The sequence below is a fragment of the Lemur catta genome, chromosome 8 (assembly GCF_020740605.2).
Source record: "Lemur catta isolate mLemCat1 chromosome 8, mLemCat1.pri, whole genome shotgun sequence".
Taxonomy (NCBI): Eukaryota; Metazoa; Chordata; class Mammalia; order Primates; family Lemuridae; genus Lemur; species Lemur catta.
Genome location: NC_059135.1, coordinates 63,905,676 through 63,919,735, shown reverse-complemented (window position 1 = coordinate 63,919,735; position 14,060 = coordinate 63,905,676). Strand labels below are relative to the sequence as shown.

Here is a 14,060-nt window from a genome sequence, read left to right as displayed (position 1 = left end):
CTGTATGCATAAATGAAATGCAGTCAGAGCTAAATAAAGAGCGCTTTCATTTTTTAGAAGCCTGATTAAGGACAGGGTCTGACTGTTAGTTCAAGATGTTGGGCTACTAGCTTAGCTGAGCCATCCAATCTTGTTAATTTTAATTGTTTTCTCTGGTAACATTCCACACACATTGTTTCCCATGGTCATCACTGTACTACATGTTGCTGTATCTTATCTGGCCTGTGACAGGAAGAATGATTTTAAACATGATCCCTGGGGCAGAGATGGGACTTTGTAATTCTACATGGAATTGCCCTACTAGACTATCTACTGAAGCTTGTTGTAGGGAAAAGACACATAATATACCAAAGAACTAAATACAATTTTAGACAGGTACAATATTCTCTGATTTTTTTTTTTAAAAGGCCAAAAGCATTAGAAATATTTTTAGGTTAGATAGTTAGGAGGTTGTTAACACCAAGCTTATTTCCCTTTACGAGTGAATCAAACAATTAATAACAATAATCATATCTTACTATTTATTATCAGCATTTTAAAAAACTTTATCAAATAAGAAATAGAAGAGGAGTTCCTTGATCCGATAAAGAGAAACAAAAGAAAATACTAGCTAACAACATACTTAATGGTGAAACATAGAAGCTTTTTCTCTAAGATCAAGAATGTGACAAGGTTGTCCTCTCTTACCACTTCTATTTAAAATTGTACTGGCGATCCTAGCCAATGTGATAAGGCAAGAGAAAGAAAGAAGAGGCATAGCTATTGGGAGAGAAAGAAGTCATTATTCACAGATGACATAATCATGTACACAGAAAATTCTAAGGAATCTACAAAAATCAGACTAGAACTAATGAGAAAATGTATCAAGATTGCAGGATACAAAGTGATTATTCAAAATCAATTACATTTCTATATGTTCTCAACAAACAGTTGGAAAATTAAATTTTTAAGCATGCCTCTAGAGAAAAATGAAACAAAAGATGTGCAAAATATCTATTATGTAAGTGCTTTAGAAGCAGTTACTTTAAGTAAAAAAAAAAAAAACTACCCTGAAAATGACAAAACATTGTTCTGAGAAATTAAACAAGATCTAAATAAATGAAGGTATATGTCATGTGAAATGATTGGATAATTCAATATGTTTAAGATGTCCAATATCCCCAAATTGATCAATGGTTTCAATGCTATCTCAATCAAAATCTCAGCATATTTTTGAAGAAATTGACAAGTTGATTCTAAAATTTATATGAAAATGGGAAGGATCTAGGATGGCCAAAAAAGAAAGAAAAACAAAGTTGGAGGACTTACATTCCTAATTTGAAGACTTTTTATAAAGCTACAGTAAGCAAGACAGTAAGGAGGCACTAGTAGTTACATAGGTATATTCAATGAAACAGAATAAAGTGTCCAGAATTAGACTTACACATATATAGCCAATTGCTTTCTAACAAACCCATCAATATAATTTAACGTAGAAGGGAAAGTCTTTCTTAAAAAAATAGTGCTAGAACAACTGGATATCTATATGGAAACAAAAGATGAACCTAGACTTTTTTTCTCATTCCAAATGAAAAACTAATTTGAAATCAGAATCCTAAATATAAAAGCTTTAACGGTAAAGCTTCCAGAAGAAAACATATGAGAAATCTTTGTGACCTTAGCACAGGCAAAAATTTATTATGACAAAAAATACAGTAACTTTAAAATTAAAAATGGATAAATTGGATCTCATCAAAATGAAAAACTTTTGCTTGACCAAAGACATTGCTAGAAAAGTAAAAATACATGCCACAAACTGGGAGAAAATACATATTTGCCAAACAACATGTATATAATAGAATATATAAAGGGCTGGGCGCGGTGGCTCACGCCTGTAATCCTAGCACTCTGGGAGGCCGAGGCGGGTGGATCGCTTGAGGTCAGGAGTTCGAGACCAGCCTGAGCGAGACCCCGTTTCTACTAAAAATAGAAAGAAATTATCTGGCCAACTAAAAATATATATAGAAAAAATTAGCTGGGCATGGTGGCGCATGCCTGTAGTACCAGCTACTCGGGAGGCTGAGGCAGTAGGATTGCTTAAGCCCAGGAGTTTGAGGTTGCTGTGAGCTAGGCTGATGCCACAGCACTCACTCTAGCCCAGGCAACAAAGTGAGACTCTGTCTCAAAAAAAAAAAAAACAAAAAAAACAAAAGAATATATAAAGAACTCTTACAACAGAATATTAAGAAGACAATCTAATTTTTCAAAATGGGCATAAAAATTTGAAATGATGCTTCATAAAATAAGAAATAAGAATGGCAAATAAACAAATGAAAAGATGCTCAACATTATTCATCACTAAGGAAATGCAAAGCTACAATGAGATACTACTATATGCCTGTTAGAATGGCTTAAATTTAAAAGACTGATGACCCCCAAGTGTTAGCAAGGATGTGGAATATCTGGAATCCTCTTATATTGCTGATGGAAATGAAAAATAATGTGTTTCCTTTGGAAAACAATTTGGTAGTTTCTTTAAAGATTAGCAGTACACATATACAATTCAGCATTTCCAGTCTAAGTATCTATGTAAAAGAAATAAAAACATACAAAGATTTATAGAAAGTGATTATAGCAGCATTTTCATGATAGCCAAAAAATAGAAATAACTTAAACGTCCACCAATAAAAGAATGAATAAACAAAATGTAGTAAATCTACACAATGGACTATTAATTAAGACAAAAAGGAAGCCAGATGAGGTGGCACACTCCTGTATTCTAGCCCCTCAGGAGCCTGAGGCAGGAGAATTGCTTGAGCCCAGGAGTTTAATTTAAGACCAGCCTCAGAAAGACCCTGTCTCAAAAAACAAGCAAACAAAAAATAAAACAAAACAAAAAACCAAAATAGAACCAACCGCTGATACACACAAACTAATAGATAAATCTCAAAAACATTATGTTGAACAAAAGAAGTGAGACACAAAGGATATTATATTATTCCATTTACATGAAATCCAAGAATAGGCAAAAGCCTATCTAAATGACAGAAATCAGAAAATGGTTGCTTCTGAGGAAGTAGAACTTACAGTAACGGGGCATGAGGGAACCTTCTGAGGCGAGGGCCATATTCTCAATCATGTTTGAGTGTTGATTGCATTGGTGTATTCAATTATCAAAACTCACCAAACTGAACATTTCTGAAGTGTGCATTTGAGTGCATGTCAATTATTCCTCAAAAGGGGCAGGGGGTGGGGAAGAGACAGACAATGTCCTTTATTGATCTGCCCCTCTTTTCCTCCTTTCTTCCTGCCTGGAATGAAGAAGTGATGCTTAGCACCTCCACCAGCCTTCCTAGGCCATGGAGATAAAATCCAAATGCCAACGATGAAACAGAGAGCAGAAAAGGCCTGGATCTCTGATGTTTGTGGAACGGCCTGACCAGCCCTGCATTGCCTTTCTCTGGACTTCTTTTTGTGCAAGAGACAAAAAAAATTCTCCCTTTTTTAAGCCACTTTCTGATACTTGCCACTAAACACAATTCCTGATAGTTACAATCAGTGAAAAATTCCCTCCACGATTAAATTATTCTCGGCTATGTTAGGTTATAGTTGGGAACTACACTGAAATATTTTTAAATGATATAATAAAAACTGTTTGCCTTTTGCATAGGTTAATGCTTTTGGTGTATAATAGCATTACAAGTTACTATACATTGTGAAAATCATTGCATAACTACTAGATGCACAGTAGTAAACAGCTTGCTTTTGGACCACACCATCTTAGTACAGGTCATTGATGAGTCATGTGGCCCCAGGCAACTTACTAACCCCTTCTAGTCTCTGTTACTTCCTCTGATTATGGGCTGATGAAACCTGCTTTAACCTGCTGTTACTATGAAGACCGAATGAAGTCATGTATGTAAAACCTTTAGCACAGGGTCTGGCACAGAACAAATTGTAGCTCTTTTTCAACAGAAGGATATTGAATAATTCGATTTGGAACATGTCACTGTACAGGTAAGCCATCACCAAGCAATTTGCCCTCGACCATCACCGGCATAATACATGGTTTTAAGAGCTTATTACAATGGAGTCACTGACTCATTTACTACTGAGTTTGATAGCAGTGAAGCCTGCAAAGGCCTTCCACAGGCAGTAAGAGAAACCCACATTTCCCAAAGTACGTCAGAGGAAGCTGCAAAAATTATTATTTTGGCAGAAGTCACCGCAGGGGAGAAAGACTCTGAGAAAGTACAGCTTATTGTCAAATAGCCTCAGAAAACGGTGGTCAATGAGGATAGAAAGTCTCTGAGGGGCTGGGGTGGGCACAGTCCAATGGAACCTACAATGAAATACTTGATCCCCTTGTCCGTGTAACACAAATCCTAGTTTGCCACATCCTGACCTACGCAGGGAGGCAGATGCCACAAAGACTGAAGGCTGGAATCACAGTTACGGTGACCTCACCTTGAGCTCCAAACCACCTAGGCCCCTGAGAGAACTGCTGAGATCCAACCAGATAAGACAGAAATTCCAAGGAGGTAGCAAGCTCCTGGCAAGAGCTGCTCAGAGCGGGGATATCTGTACAGAAAATCAGTGCACAGAGATGCCAGAGAATCACTTACTTACCTGCAAGGGTTTGCGATTTCTTCTGCTGTTGTTTTCATAAAAGGGGATACAGGTTTTTCCACAAAGGAGCCGAAGCCCAGTCTAAAGTTGCTAGTTAATTTAGACATCTCCTTGGAAAGCAGGGAGCCCAGCTCTTTGATTGTGTGGAGGTCGTCGTCCATGGAGGCGGAGAGGTCCATGAGGTAATACAGATCCACGGGGTAGTCCTCGGTCTGGCGGACGTGAACTTGCAGCGTCTGTTCACCACCTGCCAAGCCCCAGCAGGGAAGCAGATCCAGAAAAACTCACTGAGACGTATTCACGATTAGCCAATCACTGGGTCAGCTGGTGATTTCATTTCAATAAGAACTTACTGAAGATACATATGATTTCATGAGCTATGTGGTAGAGTTTATAAACGAACAAGCCCGCGAATATCTGTCAGCCAAGAGCTTAGAACTACCAGAGGAGGTATAAGTTAGGATATTTTATATCTCCTTGGGAAAACTAGCGTCCATTTAGATGGAAGATAAGCCGAATTTTTTGTGTGTGGGTTTAGAAAAAGAGAACCAGCTAAGGGGGAGTTTAAATCTACATTACAACCCTTGAGGAAATGTGAGGTAAGCCTTAACAACATGGGAGTAATTCAAATGGTCACTATTAGAAAAGGCTTCTTTAGTAACACATTTGGAGCCCATGTGACCAAGGTGAATAAAGAAAAATGTTAGCCTGCAATTTTCTACTTCCTTAAGAATGGGAAAGCTGAGACCTAATAATCAATGATATGTAATAGGGTACAAGACATGTTAGTGGAAGATCAGTATCACCGTCTATGACATTAGATTTATTTACAAGAGCCGAACCATAACATACCTGGTCTCAACTTAAGAATCAAGCTTTGAGGCGCAATCTGAACAATGTCAGAACTATTTTTCTGTCTGCCGATACTGAGAGGCTTATTTTTAAGTATTTCTACTTGGGAGACAGGGTTCTCTACGAAGTTTAATAGACATCCTTTGGCTAAAAGATTTGCTGGGGTGTCACACCTTTCACCAACTCCAGATGGATGGGTAAAATTCTAAGAGGGGAAAAAAAGAATAATGAGAAAAAGAAGACAAATCTGCATTTCTTTATAAGGTCTGAGCAATTGAATTTTTTTTGCATGTGTTACTAGTTTACTGGCATATCCCCACATGACTGACATTGATTATAGGTCTAAAGTTAAGTTATAACTGAATAACCAGAGAATTCTGCCAGTAAAATTCTGAGTAAGACTGGATCTCCTTTCAACCATATTCAATTGTATTTATGTAATGGCTTTTTCTGTTAAAGTTCACTTCCTTAAAGCTTCTTCCAGGCCATGATCAGATCCTTGAAGCATTTGGGTTCATAGAGTTGACGTCATCCTATGAATTTATCTGTTCAGAGGGACCTGTAGGTTTGTGGGATCCCGGGGCTGTCCAAGCTCTCCAGTGTGTCTGTTACCAAATCCAGTGACAAAGACAAATTTTTCTGTAGATTCCTAAAGAGGGTGGATTGCAACATCTCCCCATCTTGAATAAAACTCTGTGCCCCTTTTATTCATTGGTGTGTTACCATTATATTACAGTGTTACTTCACTAGAATTGACCTCTTAGGAACTTTAAACTCAGTGTCTTGAAGTGTTCTAGTTCAAGGTCTTTTAGAACTTTCTCCAAGATTTGGAGGTGAGGAAGGGAAGTGAAAGAGAAGATGGTTTAAAAATCTGCTTTTCTGTATAGGACTCAGGAGTTTCCCAGCCAACTGCAGATCTACCTGGCGGGCAAGGGCAATGAGATGTAGTGTTTCCCAGCAGAGATGTGGCCATTCCAACCCTGGAACACCCAGAAGAGAGAAATGGAGCCATGAGATAAATACCTGTCTTACCTGATGGCCACAGCTGCTCTAGAGCTTGCGAGGCACCAGGCAAAGTAGAATTTGATGCCCATTGACTCTTATGCTTAAAGGGAACCAAACGATTGCTCATATTTTTTTCCTTTCCCCTTAGAATTCTAAGCCACTCTTGCTATTTTCACCAACTAGGAAAGTCAGATTTCTTCTGAAATTGATTTTGAGACTATAATTTGTTATCTGTCAGTCATGCTCATGCATATTTGAGGCTCATGGAAATTCTGTAATTTCCATGTAGTAACCAAGGCAAATAGTGGCTGGACAAGGCCTCAGAATCCTTCTCAACACAGTGTCACTGCTGCCACCTGTAGTCACAGCCTTTGATAAGATCAGAGGTGGTGCTAACCACAGAACCTAATTTCCATCTGCCCTAAACAGAAGCCTAATTTACTTTTTGCTCCAACTGCCTCGACTGATATACTGATAACTACTTCTACCACTAGAGTGGCCTCTTAGAATAATCCAGCCTTAAAATTTGATAACAGTTTGGCTACCAAGTATTATCCACACATAAAGTTATCAATAGTAACTTAGGAAACTCTCTTAAGTAAATACTAAAAAACAAAAAAAATACATTTAAATAAAAATTCTGAACTGATTTGTTGTTTTATGCCTCTGGCATGAAACTGATACTGTCTTCTTCAGGAAGTCAAAAAATATGTGGGTGTTTCCCTCCTTGTATATTCTCAATCCTGCTTTGATATATGAGCTCAAAAAACATAATTCTCTTGAGCTTGGGCTTGTGGCTCCATCAGTCAAGGCAGCAGTGGAGGAGTGAGCTGGGTTTGTGCTTCTTGTCTGTGAGTCCACCTCCCCGGATACACATGCAACTTGGAATTTGAGTTTTAACACTTACAGCCCAGTTCTGAGTTGGGCATCTAGGTTTGTTTCTCTCGTATGGTTTGATTTGTGTTTAGATTCTCTATATGAGATCCAGTGGGTAGAGACCTGCTTTAAAATTCAGAGAGCTAATGCATCTCTTTCTGACCATGAATCATTTCCAGCTTGCTTTATAGACTCATAGGACAGGCAGTGACTTAGGATGGCTTGTTATATATTCCCCAGTCATCTTTATACCACGTTCACAGAGTTTTCAGTTTGACCAGAGAAGGAATGTCTGTTTGGGACTTTGCCCTCAGTGTAATACAGTCTCTGAGCTCATGAAAATGTAATTTTTAAAAGAAATGGATAATGTCTGAACAGTAATGTTTACCCCAAACCTAGAGCACTTCTCTTAGAACCTGGCAGTGGTTCAGAATGGATTCTGGTTCCCAGATGGAACCCAACTATAATATCGCCATCAAATGTATATTTAACTTTAGAAAATATCATTTCCATGATCTCTGATTAGCCAGAGAGCTCAATATTTTAACCAGTTAGAAATGGCTTTAAAATAAGAGGAGGAACCAGGTTAAAATGAAAGATCCTGAGTTAACTATTTTTTCAGAATAATTTGACATCCCCTCCTTCCACAGATTGTTTTTGAGAGTAATCGCATAAATTCTACTTTGATCCACTAATGCTCACATTTTCCTTTCCTGATTTGTTTTATGCATATAACTCCACAGAAAGCAGGACGCTATCAGAACTAGCAGGAAAGGAATTAACATACGTGTAACTGCAGACAGTTTTTAAAAACACGTTGAGGTCATTTGTTTTACCTCCTGAGAACACCAGGCACACTGAGGTCCAATGAGCAAGCAGTCTTCGCAGGTTTCTGCACCTCCCACGGCGCAGCCACCTGAGTTTAAACAGAGCAAGATGCAAGGGAGTAAGCACACTTCCAGTTATTCTATTTATGAGACTTATGACTTTTAAATTACTGAATAAAACAATATGAAAGTTTATTTTAGTATTCAAAGATCAGTCCTCAAAATGTTAGCAATTCACATAAAAGTTTATATTTTACATCTTTTGTGTTGGAAATATGTATATCTCATAAGCCAAAAATTATCTTAATTTTTCCTTAAAATGTGAAAATATCTAAATGCTCACAAATATAGGAACATGCTATTTATTATCTTTAGTCAATATTTGCCACTTCAATTTTTAAAAATTATTCATACCCCTTAAAAATGCTTCTCTCTTAAATGAAGTATTTCTGGTTTTTTAAAAAATAAATTCTTTTCCAGTTATTACTCTTAAGTGGAAGGCTTCATGGTAGAATAAAATAGAAAAGTTTCTAAAATGGTTGTCACATGGCATTAAGAAGTCCTCTGGTGCAGTAATGTTTAATTCTTATTATTAAAATGCCTGTGCCACCCTTGTATTTATTTACTGAAAGCCTAGGGCATTCACTGTGGGAACAGCCCTGCGTTTGCCTGTAATTTGTTAAAACGTTCACTCGGTGACAAAAGAGCAATCGAACAGATCAAATAAAAAATAACTTCAGATCTAGTTTCTGAAACAAATGGCAGATTTGTCAAGCATACCACGAAAGCAACATATCGGAGAACTGAGGTCTTACCTTGTACATGGTCATTCCTTCTTAGAAATAGAAAGAACAGGCAAAGCAGTTCAATCCCCATTCGTTTCAGTTCTCGCTGTGCAGACAGATCACAAAAATGAATTACCTTCCACGTTACAAGACCAAAGCTGAACATCAGTAAAGTCTTTCTTTCTTTGAGTGTAAAATTTTAAATACTACTTACACTGCTTTGAAAAGAAACTTGAGATGTAAATTAAAAAGTTTTCATTAAGACTGAAATGAAAACAGAGGCTACCTGGACAGGTAAAGACGAAAAGCTGTGTCTAAAAGCAACTTCAACATGATTTACTTCCTTGTTCTCCTTATAAGGAAGGCAGGTGTACAATCACCGAGAAGGTGGGGAAATTCATTCAGTAGAAAGTTCTGTGTAAATTCTAGTAGTCTTTCTCAATCCTAGAGAGAGTTAATATCATTAGTGAAATATTACTTAATGAAGTGTCAAAAGGGCAACTGAAATATGGTTGTTTCTTAAATAATTTTAATTTAATGTATACAGTAAAGGTGTTAAATAAAACACAAGCATATAAGCTATATGTAAACAAGGGAAATAAATAATGAGCTAAATGAAAATACCTGAGATTTTTGTATTTCATTGTTAAATCCTTTGTGGCGAATTGAACTCTGAAAAATAAAAATCATTATTTTACAGTCAAATTAGAAGGGAGGCTAGAGAAAGGAAACATTGTGTTTCCTTATTTTTCAAATTGGATGAAAGATATTTTTCCATAAGTATAGAATTCTTATTTGAAAAGTGATATCAGAAATAAATATAATATATAAAAATCAAAGGCGATAGAAATAAGATAGTCTCAAAACAAAAATGGCAACAATATTGGAAACAGAAACAAAAGAGGTGGCCAAGATTCTGAATCCCTCAGGATAGGAATGAAGTCATCTTTCCACTGTGCTATCCCCAGCTTCTAGCTCACAGCTTGGCACATAGGAAGTATTTATTTGTGAAATGAAGGAGTGACAATTTAAAAATATATACAATCTATAGCTAAATTCATGAGGTTGTTGGTGTTTTTTCCCCCAATGTGTTCTGCAGGAAAGTGTTTTGAGAGTTTTAAAAACTGAACAGATAAGAATCAAATAAATCCTCACTTCGTCACTCTCTAAACTCTCTGACCTTACAGAGGCTTCTCTGTGGCTGGGTTTATGTCCTAGGAGATTAGCTTTTAAAGGAGTATTTCTAGGTAAGCATGTGAAACTTGTAAAGAGAGGAAAACTAACTGTAGACTTCTTAGGTTCTTCTCAGAAGAGTATGTTCAATTTTGAACTCCATCGTACTCAAGAACCTAGAGGACTATAGCAAGAATCTTACAGTGAGATTCCAGAATTATTAAAGAGTTGGAAGATATGCCTATTGGGAGAGAAATACAATTATGTGAAATTAGTTCATTTATCTTGAAGAAGAAAGATTGAGGCACAAATTATTTGTGTCCCTGTTGTTGCCTCCATTTTTTATCCAGTATTAGCTGTTATTCATCATTCATCCATTCATTCAACAAGTACTTATCGAGCATCTACTTTGTGCCAAATATCATTCTTAAAGCAGAGGCTATGTCAGTGAACAAAACCAAGTTCTTGACTCATGCAACATATGTTCTGGGCTAGAGGGAAGTCTGAGGAAGACAGATCTTAAAATTAGGCAGTGATCAGAGCTATTCGTACCAATAAGTCTTGGTGAAAGGAAAGAGGGACAGGGAGGATGTGTTATTTTACTTGGGATAGTCAGAGAGGGCTTCCCTGGTCAACTGACATTGGACAGAGCCCTAGATAACTTGGCAACACAGCAAAGTGTACAAGACCTGAGACAGCCCAACACTAGGTGTTTGCAAAGGCAAGTAGAACACAAGAAGAGAGAGGGAGGGTGGTCAGGTTTGGAGGCAGAGGTCAAATATTACGTAGCCTTGAACTTGAATTTTATTCTAAACATATTAGAGTGTCACTGGAAGGTTGAAAGCAGAGAAATAAAATTATTTAATTTACATTTTAAGAGAACCACTCTGGCTGTTGTGGAAGTTATCACAGAATGTATGGGCAAGATAGGGGCATGGGCTGCTGTCACTGGTGATGTAGGAAGAGACAGGTGGTCACATTCAGGATACATTTTGAAAACAGACTCTGCTTATGGATTGGATATGAATATGAAAGAAGTTTTTGGCCAGGTGCAGTGGCTCGTGCCTGTAATCCTAGCATTCGGGGAGGCTGAGGCAGGAGTTCGAGAGGCAGATTACTTGAGGCCGGGAGGTGGAGACTAGCTTGAGAAAGTGAGACCTTGTCTCTACAAAAAATAGAAAAAATTAGCTGAGTGTCATGGCACTCACCTGTATTCCCAGCTACTCGGGAGGCTGAGGCGGGAGAATTGCTTGAGCCCAGAAGTTTGAGGTTGCTGTGAGCTGTGATGACACCACTGCACTCCAGCCTAGGATGACAGAGGCTCTGTCTCAAGAAAAAAAAAAAAAGAAAGAAAGAAAGAGAGAGAGAGAGAGAGAGAGAGAGGGAGAGAAAGAAAGAAAGAAAGGAAGGAAGGAAGGAAGGAAGGAAGAAAGAAAAGTTTTTGGCTGATGCAACTGAGTGAAGAAACTGAGTGAAGAATACTCTGTACTGAGAGGGATTATACTGAGGAAGAAATAGGTTTCAAGTCCAGACATGGGGCCACTGTCAAAGTGTAAACTGTCAATTTGGAATTATCAGCATGGATTTAAAGATAGGAGGTTGATGGCATTCAAAGATATGAGGCCAAATGAGATAGATCCCTGAGAAAGTGAGTGTACAGGGAAGAGCTCTGCAGACTGAGTCCTGGGGCCTGCCAATATCTAGAGAACAGGAGGAGAAGGGTTCAGCAAGGGAAGCTGCTGTCCAAAGGCCACTCCATCTTGCTAAAAAGGAATCTATCTTTGTCAGAAGACAATTCTCCAAGTGTCTCTCACATTTCTACACATTTTGCAAGCAGAGGCACAGGGGCTGCCTTTGTTCTGGACTATCTTTTCAAGGATGTTTATAAAGTGGACATCCTTTAAAGATAGAGATAGTATCCCTCTTTAGGGTAATGGGAAAATTGCTTATGGCTTTGGAAGATAGAGATAGTGTCCATCTCCAGAACAAAGAGCAGGCGTGCTTACTGCCCATTATAAAACGTTCGGATTCTTTAACCTCAGGGTTCCTCTCTTGTAACACAGCCCACTGTGCAGGGGCCATCTCTTCCTTTCATCTCATCCTGTTGGAATTGGGATTGGGGAACTGGTGAAAGAAAGTGCTGACATTCTGGCCACAGCTATTGCTGTGAATTTAAAAGTTCTTTATCTTTGACCCAGGCATCTCATGTCTCTGTCAGTATCCACGAATCTGTGACAAGCTCACTTGTTACTTTGCAAGTAAGATAAAGGTCCTTCATAGTTCTTGACAATTTCCTACTCAAAACCCACCTCTGTCTACAGACTGAACACGCAACTGTCAAACCTCACTTTGGAAGAGAAGATCTTGCATCCCACAAGACTGCCCTGGGTGCCTGGGACTGACAAGTGCCTTGCCCTGGGATCCAGAGATTTTTTCCAGGTCCTGAGTTGTCTCTCTGCCCAGAGACCCCCCCAGCAGCCACTGTCAGGCACTTTGGATGAGCTGGGATCAGGGTTGCCCGCACAGCTCTTGATCTGCTCACCCCCTAGAAACTTCTCTCAGGTTCTAGCTGCCACCATAAATCTTTTCTTTCCTGGGAACACAGTTAGACTGCCTCTTCTGGCCTATTCTGCAGTTAAGGAAGCCCTGATGACTCCTTCTTACCAATGGAATATGAGTGGAAGTGGTGTATACAACTTCCAGGCCATCTTTGTGCCCCTCTGCCAACTGGATGCCGGCAGCCACAAGGTCCTAGGAGAACTCCAAAAACCCGATTTGACCCTGTGTTTAAACTGAGTACCCTGAGCTATCCCATGTAAAGACTTCCACTCCAGTTCTTAAAATCCTAATAGTCCTAATTTACTTATTCTCTGTCCCCTCCAGGACGTTCCTTTCCTTCCCCACTTCCACACCCTTGCATGGCCACGTGTGCTGCCTGCAGGCTCTTGCCTCTCTCTCAAGCCTGGTGCTTGGCTAACTCTGCTCACCATCCAGTTCTCCGTGTAGACATTAGTGTCTTCTGCAAGGACTTTTTGATCTCTTAAGGCCTTTCTTCCTGCAGAGATTCCCCAGAATAGCCCTTTTTGCTCTGCTTGTAATTGTCTAAATACTTGCTGTACTCCCCCACCAGGCTGTGACTGCCTTTAAGGCATTCATTTATCCACAAATATTTATATTTATTGAATTCCTACTATGTATCAAGCAGGAAATCAAGTATTCGTTATCTCTCTATTCCCAACAAGCAACACAATGCCTGGCACTTTGTAAGGAGTCCATTAACATTTATTGAGTCGATGGATCAATTTTATGTCTTCATTGTCTAGTATTTCACCTGACAAAGCAGGTACTCAATGGATATTGAGTGAATAGATCAGTAAATGAATAAATGGTTTAGGAAGGCACATAATGCAATCAGGAGAGGGAAAATGTGTCTTGGGCTTGGACTGTGATGAAAGCCGAGGAGAGGCTTCAAATGCAGGGTGGAGAAAATGCAGGCAGGAATTTAAGAGAAAATACAAAGTAGAATAGTGTTACAAGAAAATATCCATCTACTTTGTTTTCACCTTGTGACTGCTCTGGATAATTGGTACCATGCTGTAAGGCACTGGGAAGATGTCACTTGCTTCCGGAAGATGTGGTGCCCGGTGTCCTTGTGCACACGGCTGTGGAGGGAGGCAGGCCTGGGTATCACATGAGCAGCCAACCAATGAGCTGCCAGCACCCTAAAAAGTACCCCAAACTAACATTCTGTCTCCTTAGCCAGGCCAACCAGATTACTTACCTCTGTTTCTGCATATGTTGAATTTGAACTGGGAACTAAAAGAAAATCAGGGCAAAGAGAGACGGTGTCAGGCTGGAGGGAACAGGATGCTTCAGGAGCGAGCCAGAGTTAGGAGGAATTGGCAGCTGGGCAGAGGCAGAGGCTCGGGCAGAA

At 39.0% G+C, this 14,060-nt stretch overlaps 1 protein-coding gene across 2 annotated transcripts in view; it reads right to left on the bottom strand.

Moving 5' to 3' along the window:
* ITGB6 (integrin subunit beta 6) overlaps positions 1-9,281 on the bottom strand; it is a 73,647-nt gene extending 64,366 nt beyond the window's left edge. The window contains exons 1-5 of one of the 2 annotated variants that reach the window (XM_045558958.1): positions 9,168-9,281; positions 8,984-9,059; positions 8,178-8,257; positions 5,461-5,665; positions 4,609-4,855 (exon numbers count right to left, since the gene is read on the bottom strand). In XM_045558958.1, the coding sequence (XP_045414914.1) occupies positions 4,609-4,855; positions 5,461-5,665; positions 8,178-8,257; positions 8,984-9,044 (593 nt within the window). In that variant the 5' untranslated portion in view covers positions 9,045-9,059; positions 9,168-9,281. Of the gene's footprint in view, positions 1-4,608; positions 4,856-5,460; positions 5,666-8,177; positions 8,258-8,983; positions 9,060-9,167 lie in introns of those variants that run through there. The other variant, XM_045558959.1, reaches the window with a different exon arrangement.
* Between the last annotated feature and the right edge of the window lie 4,779 nt (positions 9,282-14,060).